The sequence below is a fragment of the Caenorhabditis remanei genome, chromosome I (assembly GCF_010183535.1).
Source record: "Caenorhabditis remanei strain PX506 chromosome I, whole genome shotgun sequence".
NCBI lineage: Eukaryota > Metazoa > Nematoda > Chromadorea > Rhabditida > Rhabditidae > Caenorhabditis > Caenorhabditis remanei.
The window spans coordinates 2,336,308-2,347,513 of NC_071328.1; the positions used below are offsets into that span (position 1 = coordinate 2,336,308).

The 11,206-nt window shown below is 38.8% G+C and overlaps 2 protein-coding genes across 2 annotated transcripts; one reads left to right on the forward strand and one right to left on the reverse strand.

Moving 5' to 3' along the window:
* Positions 1-1,268: 1,268 nt before the first annotated feature.
* Positions 1,269-3,120, reverse strand: GCK72_000315 (uncharacterized protein; the record flags this gene model as incomplete). Its single annotated transcript, XM_053722411.1, has 4 exons — positions 1,269-1,489; positions 1,947-2,414; positions 2,461-2,544; positions 3,039-3,120. The coding sequence occupies 4 exons, from the start codon at positions 3,118-3,120 to the stop codon at positions 1,269-1,271; spliced, it is 855 nt and encodes a 284-aa protein (XP_053591056.1).
* A 3,223-nt stretch (positions 3,121-6,343) lies between these two features.
* Positions 6,344-11,105, forward strand: GCK72_000316 (uncharacterized protein; the record flags this gene model as incomplete). Its single annotated transcript, XM_053722412.1, has 8 exons — positions 6,344-6,424; positions 6,512-6,603; positions 7,208-7,382; positions 7,436-7,499; positions 7,589-7,875; positions 9,686-9,797; positions 9,843-9,972; positions 10,868-11,105. 8 exons carry the CDS (start codon positions 6,344-6,346, stop codon positions 11,103-11,105), a joined length of 1,179 nt encoding a protein of 392 aa, XP_053591057.1.
* Between the last annotated feature and the right edge of the window lie 101 nt (positions 11,106-11,206).

Sequence of the window (11,206 nt, forward strand, 5' to 3'; positions counted from 1 at the left end):
GGCCGCGCCCACTTAGGGTGTGTACCCTAACTGAAGACCTAACAAGGGAAGTACACGACGGACCGAGTTGAACTTTTTCTATAAATTTGACCATAGATACTTTCGACCCTGCTGATTCCAAATCTGCAATAAAAATCTGCTAAATGCTCACGTGAACGAAGTTATGACCCGTCAAACTTTTCAATTTGTTCACGTTCTTAACCTTTTCACGTTTTCATCGACACTTGTACTGTAGAAGCGCAAGTTTGACGAGTCATAACTCAGTTCACGTGAGCATTTAGCAGATTTTTATTGCAGATTTGGAATCAGCAGGGTAAATTTTACAACATCGCAAACGCGCTCTACTGCACCAAAAACTCAAAATTTTGAAATTTTGAAGTTTTGCGGTAAACGCGCCAAAATTCAAAATTTTCACGGTTTTTTTTTCAGAGTACGCGCTCTTACGGCTGCGGCACCCCGAAAGTAATAAAAACGTAGAAATCAAAATGTTGAGTTTTTTTTCAGGAAAACGCGCTCTACCGAACATCTACTTGAAAAAACGTGAATTCCTGGTTAATAGAATATAAAATCGAAGTTTTTAGTTTTTTTTGTCTGAAAAACAGAAAAGGGTCTTTATTTCAAATATGTACAGTAAACTGAAAAAATTCACATTGAAAAAATATTCTGAAATTTTTTTTTTCAAATTTAGCAGTATGCATATTTTCCAGATTTAATATATAGTCTGAAACAACAATAAAGACCATCTGAATATTTAGGCCACGCCCACTTACGCGAATTTTCCTTAAAAGGGTGCGAAGGTGCACAAGGAGTCTTAACTTGGTTTTCGAGCAAAAAATGGGATTGTAGACCCAAAATTTTGCGGGGAACACTTTTATTGACTTTTCCAGCAAAAAAATTTTGGAAATTTTTTTAATTTACAGTATTTTTCAACCTTCATTCACGTTCCCCGTCATCCAGAAATTTCTCTAAAAATCTCTCTGGCACCCTCTCACTCTCTCACACTCTCTCCCCCCAACAGACTTGAAATTTCAAAAGGCATCTGTCCAAACACTATCCTCGAGTTTTTGTTTCAAAAATATCCCCCGCCGGCAATGAAAATTTTTTCGACACAATACGTTATTGTTTTTATGTTGGTACAACCAGTCCCCATCATCGAAATTGTATTTGAACACATTTTGGCGGAACACAGCATTTATTATATAAATTAGGAGAGTAAGCGAAAATGGGGGAGATGCACAATTATTACAAATCGTGGGGCGGCGCCCGAATTATCCGGAGATGCAGGATCCGCAAGTTCTTGGGCTGATTACTAATCGTGCAGCTGAATTATCCAATCGTGTAGCTGAATTATCCGGAGGTGAGGTGCAGAATCCGCAAGTTCTTGGGCACTGGGTGCGCATGATGGTTTGGTAGGCGGAGTTGTTGCAGAGACCGATCTTGGCAGCGCACTCGGAACGACCGGTGGATGGGTTGACTTGGTCGACACAGGCTGGAAAATTGTACTTTTGGATAAAAAAAGTGAGTTTTCCTCCATTGGGAGTGAGAAAATAACCAAAAAAGTGTCTCCGCCTTATAAAAAATATACCCCCGTGATCGTTACAAAAAGTAAAAAATATTTGGGGTAGGGTGGGGTCGAACCCTAGATGCAAGATTACTGGTCAGTCTCCTTACCAGGTAGGCTACAATGACGCGCCGGGGCGCGGCGGCGAGGGTGGTGACAAGGCGCGCCGCCACCACCTTCATCACCACCCTCGCCGCCGCGCCGCCTCTTCGCCCCAATAGTCTACCTGGTAAGGAGATAGACCAGCAATCTGGCATCGTGGGTTCGAACCCCACCCAGACTTATTATTTTTTGCATTTTTCGACAAGTCGAATGGTACCAATTTCGTAGGATTTGGATGGGTTTTTGACACTTTTTTGAAATTTTTTTTGTTAGAAAAACCAACTTCCTGAAGAGATAGTGGAGCTTCCAGTTCTAATAGTCGATGACGAGGTGGAGGAGGAGCTTCCGCAGAATCCGCAAGTTCTTGGGCACTGAACTCTCATCAAGGCGATATAGTTGGAGTCGTTACAGTAAGCTCTCATGCTAGCGCAATCCGAGCTTCCAGTTCTTGGATTCTTCAAATCGACGCAAGTTCCGGTGGCTGGTGTCGTCGAGATCGATGAGCAACGTCCACACGTTTTTGGGCATTGTTGGGTCATGATGTCATAGTACGTGGCGTCGTTGCACAGATTTCTACGGGCGGCGCAGTCGGAGGTTCCGGTCGCCGCGTTGACACGGTCGACACATCCGGTGCGTGAGGTTACGGTACGGGAGGTTACGGTACGGGAGGTTGCGGTATTTCCGAAGACGGTGGTGGTGGATTGGGCGGTGGCAGTGGCGTCGACACCAGCGACAGTGACAGTCACACCGACTGGAAAATTTTGAGATTTTTGAAAATTTTTGAAAAGATAACTTACTAAGATCAGCGTTCAAACAGCAACTGCCTTGAGCGGTGTCACAGGTTGAGCCGGTTTGGCAGTCCGGGAGCCCGGCTCCGCAAGCTGAAATTATATTTACATGAAAAACGTGAATTCCTCAAAAAAAAGTCATACAATTTTAAGAAAGATGTTTCAGGCTCAAAATTTTAGAAAACTGAAATTCTTAATTTTAAATATTTTTTCATGTCGAAAACACGCTCTACTGCACCAAAAAACTCAAAATTGGTGAGTTTTGAAGTTTTGGGGGTAAAGGCGCCAAAATTAAAAAATTTCACGGTTTTTTTCAGAAAACGCGCTCCTACGGCTACGGCACCCCAAAAGGGACAAAAACTTTAAAAACAAAATTTTCAGTTTTTTTTTTCAGAAAAAGCGCTCTTCCGAAAATAAATTCATTAAAAATTGGTGTCCATTTTTTGGATGGTCGCAAACTTGCGCTTTAAATCTTTAACAAGCATTATTTTGAAAAACTTTACAGCCAGAAAATGCGCTCTACCGAACTTCTCAAGCTTTTGCTATGGAGCGCACTTGTCACGGTACAGTAACCAAAGAGAACTTACGAGCAGTAACCTTGAGTGGATCACATGTTTGACCGAAGGCAATAGCCACCAACGAACCAATGAGGAAAACCGATTGAAGCATATTATTGAAATATCAAATTGAAAGACTTGATGATCTTTTCCCCGGATTCACACCTCTTTTTATACCGCCCATCTGGTTTCTCTGCATCTCTCTGATCCCCATTATCTCTCGCTCTGAGCCAACTGACCAAGTGACGATCCGCGCCAGGTGTCCAAACAGTGTCTGTAACAATCGAAATTTTCTATTTTGCAGTGGCCACAATAGATGATTTCGAGGAAATGTTTGAACAGACCAATTTTTTATTCAACGTAGCAATTTTTCTTTGTTAAAATGTCGAGAACAATGGAATGGTCAGAATAGAATAGTCATTGACTGATTTTCAACCACCAACTTTGAAGCTCCGTCTTGACTCTGGATATAAAATTTTGAGTTCAAATTTACTTTGGATGTGTAGATCAAGCCTAGATCTTCATTTTTGTAGTTGACCACTTTTTGATAGCTATTCACGCTTTTGAGATACGCGCCTTTAAAGATTGGGAGGCGAGAGAGCGTGCGAAAAGAGGAGAATGTCTCGCTTCTCTGCGTCTCCTCCCCTCCTCTGCCAGCTCGCGCTTTGGAAATAAGTTATTTTTAAAGGCGCTTAACTCAAAAGGGTGAGGAGCTATTGAAAAATTGTCAACTATAAAAATGTAGCCCTAGATTTGATCTACAAGAAAAATGTAAATTCAAAGGATTTGGGTTTTATCTGGCGTGAGGGGACTGTTTAAAAGTTCGTTAATTTTTTCAGCTTTTCGAGAGTTTTCAGATGCAAGAACTGTTTTTTTTTAGTTTCTAGTCTTTAATGTTTAATCACTTTTTGAATTTGTTTGCAACTAATTTCAAAATTGGATTATTTTGTTCCTTTGTTCCTAAAATACTTTGAGAACAATGAACAATGACAATATTTGTGATAAGGAATTGGAATTTTTGTGATTTTTTGTGTGGTGTATTGATAGATAAGAACATAAACAGACAAAAGAAGAACATAAGTACTCAAACATACTTTTGAGGAGCATTGTACACAGTTTTCAATGAAAAAAGGGTGATAACTTTGACAATGTCTCCTGAAGTCAGTTTGAGTCCAAACATTTTAATTTTATAATCATTTGGTAGATCAAAACCAGATCTACGTTTTTGTAGTTGAACACTTTTTGATATCATTTCAGCATTTTGAGATATGCGCCTTCAAAGCTTGCCAATCTCAAGGCGCACGCGGGGAGAGAGGAGGAGACGCAGAGAAACGAGACACCCTCCTCTTTTCGCACGCTCTTTCGTCTCCCAATCTTTAAAGGCGCATATCTCAATATGCTGAAAAGCTATCAAAAAGTGTTCAACTACAAAAATGTAGATCACAACTTTTTCTATTACCCAAGAAATTTCAGAAAAATTTCATCGGAATTTTAACCCGCTTTTTGATCTTTTCCAGGTGATAACGGGCGTTTCAAGTTTTATGATTGCCGTTACGATGTACATGTACGTTTTCTGATAAAACTGGAAAATTTTGAGTGGGAGGAGGAAGAGGAGGTCATGAAAAAGCACACAAACAGGTGTTTAGAAAAAGTATCAATGGAGCGCAGTTACATATCTTTTAAAAATTTAAAATCGGAAACTTCAAGATTGGTGTCGATTTACGGCGTAAATCGGCATATACCGTTGAGTGATGTAACTCAGCCCATTTCAGTCCCAGACAAAAAATTTTCACTGATTCAGAATCCTCAGAACGTCAGCTTTTCAACAATATCACATTTGGCGGGAAAAAAGCCTAAGTGTAGATTTACGCTGTAAATCGACACTACTCCTTGAGAGAAACGTGATTTTCCTAAAAGGTCAAAGACTACACCCGGAAAATATAAAATTTTATAACTTTTTCGAAATTACACTTTATCAGAAACAATTAAAAGTGAGCAAAAACGTCAGTTGTGATTTTCTATGACTTGACGAAACGGAACAAAAATTTCAGTACACAAATTTTGGAAGTGATCTACCAAAAAACCGATTACTGTGCCTTTAAGAACTCGAGAAATCACCTTATATGCGTTTTGTGTAAAAAATTTTGTTTTTAATGCTTTGTACACATTTGTACACATTTGTACCCCAAAATGCTCTAGACTACAAACTACAAATAATTTTCCGCAGATTGACAAATTCCTCCTCCCTCCCCTCCGAAAGGTCATAATGATCTTCCCATCACATTGAAAATATATTTTATGGCGGGCAGTGCAGAGTACACTTATCAGAACAGTTCATCTTTTCTTTTTTTTTCTTTGTTTCTCTGTGTCTCTCACTCTCTCTCTTTTTTATTAGCAGATGATCCATTTCTTAAGGTTGTGCTGGTCATTCTTTTTTACTACATTTTTTTGTTCGATTTGAAGAATAATCTAAGGTTTTAAGGCTTTAAGAAATTTGAGAATTGTCAAATCTCCAAAATTTCACTTTCACTAATTGATGTGTCTTACGGCGTAAATCGTGATTTTCCACAGAAAAATCATTAAAAATCCCCTTCAAACTCATCCAAATTCGACAAATTTTACACCATTCTACTTGTTAAAAAATGCAAAAAATAATAGCACTCAGTGGGAATCGAACCCCGGATGCAATTTTACCAGTCAGACTCCTTATCCCCTAAGCCAGCGGAGCGAAGGTGGGCTCGCGGCGGCGAGGGCCATGAAGAAAGTGAGGGAGGTGGCGGCGGCGGCGCGGCGGCCGCGCACTGTTTCACCTATTTCAGGGGAGACACCGTATAGCCTACCTGGTAAGGAGATAGGCCAGTAATCTTGCATTCAGGGTTCGATTCCCACCTGGGCCTATTATTTTTTGCATTTTTTAACAAGTCGAATGGTACCAATTTCGTTGTATTTGGATGGGTTTTTGAGACTTTTTGATATGAAAAATTCCGATTTAAAAAAATTTTCCATGATAGTTGTGGAACTTCGACCTAGACATAACTGTTATAATGGCTGCCTATTAATGTTGCAGTCTTTTTTTGTTGTTTTCCAATTTTATCGATTTTCGGCGGATGCTTGTCTGCTACCAAGTGTACCTACAAACTCTCTTCCTTTTTTATTGTTCGTCGAAAAAATGTCATCTATAACACTTGCTATCTATAACTTTGTGTCTGATAAAAACCCCGAGGAGGAGAGAGCAGTGAGCACAGAAGAAATTTCGTGCATCTCTTGTCATCATAGTTTCCAAAATTTCCAAAAAGAAAGAAAATTTTGATTTTTCAATTTTAACTTTCAGTGTCATGCCAAAACGAGTCTGTGTAATTGGAGCCGGGGCCGCGGGTCTCGCGGCGGCTAAGCACTCGATAGCTAAGGGATTGGAGGTAGGTCAAAAAATTACCAAAGTTGTGGCCTAGTTTTCCCAGGGAAACTCGGCCACCGTGCTTCTGTCGAAAACTTTGTAAATTTAGGTCGAAGTATTCGAGCAGACAAATTCGGTTGGTGGAACATGGGTATATTCAGAGCAGACGGGTTGTCATTCGAGTATGTATCAGGATTTGAAGTGAGTTAAAAAGTTTTTTTTCAAAACTTGAGAAACTTAAAAATCTATTTCACTTCAAGTTGAAATTGACTAACTTTAACAAGGTTAGGCTTATGGAACAAATATTCAAAATGTATTTTTTGTGTAGATCATAAATCAGTCTTTAATTTTGTAGTTGACCGCGTTTTGATAGGTTCTCTAGTTTTTGAGATATTCCGCTTTTTAGCTCTATTTTTGTGCTCAACTTTCAAAGTTTGTGCTTTAAATTCATATTTTTTGTGTAGATCAAATCCAGATCTTCATTTTTGTAGTTGACAACTTTTTGATAGCTACTCACGTTTTTGAGATATGCGCCTTTAAAGATTGGGAGGCGAGAGAGCGGGCGAAAAGAGGAGGGTGTCTCGTTTCTCTGCGTCTCCTCCTCTCTCCTCGTGGCGTTGCTCATCTTTGACAGCCTATATCTCAAAAGCGTCAAGAGCTATCAAAAAATGGTCAACTACAAAAATGTAGCCCTAGATTTGATCTACCCATTGATTATAAATACAATATTTTTGGACTCAAACTGGTTTCAGGAGACACTGTCAAAGTTAGCTTATTTTAATCATTAAAAACTCAATTTTTCCAGAACAAACCTTCCCAAAGAAGTCATGCAATTCCGGGATGTCCCATTTCGTGCAGATCTTCCATCTTTCTTAACTCATGAAGACGTTCTCGAGTACCTACAAGAGTTTTCCAGAGGGCTTCCTATAAATTTTAATCAGACCGTGGAGAGCGTCGAGAGAAGTGGTGATAAGTGGAAGGTAAATAAAAAATTAAAACGCGTGTACGGCACGCCAGATATCTTGGTTTTCAGGTTATCACGCATCACGGGACGGGTATAAGCGAGCAATTATTTGATATCGTTTTTGTGTGCAATGGTCATTATTTTGAGCCAAATAATCCATATAAGGAGAATAATTTTGAAGGTAGGGTGGCCTAGAAAACTAAAAAATATTTAGTTTTCCAGGAACCCTTATCCACAGCCATGACTACCGCCGCGCTAAGGACTATTTGGACAAGGAAGTCATTGTAATCGGTGCGGGACCATCTGGAATCGACATAGCCCTCCAACTATCGGCCACTGCTCGAAAAATTACACTGATTAGTCGGAAGGCAACCTACCCGACACTTCCGGATAACATCACGCAAATTAGTCAACACGTAAAAAAAGTGTTGGCAGAGGGGTGTGAAACGGATGATGGCACTGTGATAAGGGCGGATACGATAATTGTGTGCACCGGGTATTTTTATAAGGTAAGTGAAGTTTTAGCAATTTTTTTTCCGAAAAATGAGCTTAAAATCACCTATTAGGCTGAGTCATAAGTTTCTTTCTTTTTTTGAGGTTGAACTTTGACTCACGGTTTCTAGGTACAGTGATTGTTTATCGAACCAAACTTTTTTGCACTATAATGACCTTTTCAGTGGCTAACAAACATTGTTTCAAATTAGTGCACAGACAGTCCACTCGTGAAAACGACAGTTTTTTCTGTCTCTAATCAAATTCCTATTTTGAAAAGATTTGTGATTCTAGTCGGATTTATATCAAAATTCTGAGATTTGCATAAGGAAACAAGTGGTATTTTTAAAGAAAGACTTTGTCTTGTTATAAAAATTAAGTTTTGGATAAACTCTCCAAGACAAAAAAGTTATGATCAGACGACCAACAGGTATGAGAAAACAATGTTCTCCTGGGTTTAAGTCGATTACTAAAATATTGGAGAGAGCATTAATGTCAAACGGTTTGTAAAAGTTAGACAGTAACATAAGCAAGTTATGCAACAAAAAACTAAATACCAAAGTCATTCGAATAAGTGATAAAACTTGGTTGATGTGATTGTTAAGATTTTCACACTTTCGAGAATATTAGTGAAGTAGACCTGAGTGAAGTCTGGATCTCTTTTCAACGCTCCCAAACAAGTCTGAAATATTTCGTTCCAAATAATCAACAGTAGATACATTGTTCTAAAATTGTGCATAAGATCTAGTAGATTGATTCAAAAGTAAGAGCAGTAGGCTTCATCAAACTCAAAAATCAGGTGAATTTGATGATGTTGACTTCGGGCTTCTTGAGAAAAAAGACAATTGGTGTGAATATCCAAAACAAAGTAAATTTAGAAACATTAATGTCTACTCTATTCAATAATAAACATTTCCACTAATTTCCAAATCAAGCGTTAAAGAAAAATTGAAAATACTCGCACCTCTCCAAATTGCTTATGCTCACCTTTCTTCAAATACCAACATTAAACCCCCGTTGTTTAGTTCAAATATATTTATTAGTTTTTCATACACAATTGTTTTTGCTGGTTTTAATTTTGAATAGCTCACTTATCCTCGTCAACATTTTCTAGGAAAAAAATGGAGTCGAAGAATCGTACCAAAAAAGGGTTCCTCAAGTGTTTTGACTTGTCTACGGCTGAGATTAAGCAGATGATTGACGTCAAGTCACAGGTAGAATCACAATGAGTTATAAGTACTAACCAATTATATTTCTCATTATGTGAGTTATTAGCCTTCGAGAAATTGCGTGTCAAAAATCATCTCAAAAAAGAAAGAAACTTATGACTCAACCTAATAAAACCAAAATAAAATTATACCTCCATGCTCATTAAAGAATGCAAAAAATAATAGCACTCAGTGGGGGTTGAACCTTTGATGCCAGATTGATGGCCTGTCCTCTTACCAGGTAGGCTATAAGGGTGAGGGAGCCGGCGCGGCACAGAGGATTGTAATAAGGCTGGTGGCGGTAGAAGGGAGGCGCGCCACCACCACCTTTATCACAACCCCCGCGGTCGCGCCGCGTTCTCGCCCTCTCAGTCTACCTGGTAAGAAGATAGGCCAGTAATCTCGCATCCGGGGTTCGACCCCACCCAAGCCTATTATTTTTTACATTTTTTAACAAGTCGAATGGTACCAATTTCGTCGGATTTGGATGGGTTTTCGACACATTTCTACATAAAAATTGTGGCGGCAATGCCCATCGCCTTTGAAATCCCGGAAAAGTTGACAACCTTTGGGTTTAGAAGCTCTGGAACCATTTTTTACGAAAAATTTTGCTTTTTAGTACCCATTCCTCAACGACGACGTTCTCCGTGTCAAGGAGAACAACCAGTTGGTATCCCCGATATTTGAGCATGTGGTACATGCGGAGTACCCGAATAGCTTGTTTTTTATTGGTAGGTTTCAAAAAATTAAAACTTTAAGAAAAGTAAAAAATTCAGGCCTAAACTTGGTCACCATAACATTCCCACTGTTTGAGTACCAAGTGAAGATGGCGTTAGCGTTTGCGACGGGCGGTGCGGAAATTCCGGATAAAAACGTATTGATTGATTATGAAAGGAATCAGATAGAGTGAGTTTAAAAAGGTTTTGTTGCATTTTTTTCCTAAATTTCGAGCGGATCTTCAATTTTTATTCAAATTTTTTACCTCAGGAGTCGGGATGTTTTTTGCGCCCGGCCTTTTTTGCAGGTCCATATAGCTCAAGTACCTGCGGTTACAGTTTTAGTTTCAATGTCCTTATTTCGACAGAATTGTAAAAAGTCAAAAACTTCAATTTCAATTTTTCCGGATTTTATGTTTTACGGTATAGCTAAAAATGTATTGAAGTCACCAAAAACCGTTTTTTTTTTTGGTTTTTTGCCTTGTTTTGAGTTTTTTTGCCTTTGGTTTTTGCTGACCTCAAACTTTTTTCAAGTTTTCGAATCCGGCTACTAAAACTACTAAATGCATACAAATAGAGTCTTACAGTACCGCTCAAAAGTATATTAAGTTTTGATATTTTCAGTTGTAAAGGTCCAACTTTGAGAGTGTGTCATGGTAGTACTTATTGTCCCATCAAGTAGATTTTTAATGGATCGTACAGATCAAGAGTAGAGCTCCATTTTTGTAGTTGACAACTTTTTTGAACGGACACTCCCTAAAGAGTTATGGTCATTTTAAAGGGACACCTCAAAAATCGCACTGAAATTGGTCGATTTGAGGGAGAAATTACTTTGACGATATGTAACTTCCTAGGGAGTATCCGTACAAAAAAGTTGTCAACTACAAAAATACAGTTCTATTTTTGGTCTGTTCGATTCCATAAAAAAGTTATTTTGTAAGACAGTTAATTTTACTATTACACACTCTCAAAGTTAAGCATTTTCTACGGAAAAAAGCAAAACTTAATATACTTTTGAGCGGTACTGTACGTCTCACACTATACCGTAACCCAACCCCCCCCCCCACTCAATAAATGTTTTCCAGACACCAAAAAACGCGGGGTCTCGAGACGCGATTCTACCATCTCCTGCAATCCGAGCAATGGGAATACCTCGCTCGAATCGCTCGGCTCGGAAATTTCGACGAGTGGCCGTATATGAAGACGATCGAGAATATCACACAGTACCTTCATGAGCAACGAAAATCTAACGTCATTGGGTATAAGAATATTAATTTTAAGTTAAGTGAGGATGGTATGGATTATGAGGTTGTTAGGTGTTGATAGGCGCCATAGAGCGCGGTTGCAGCATGTATATTTTCATATTTTTTTGATGAGCAATAAAGTTTCTTGTTTATTTTATTCGGTATCAAACATGAGATCAA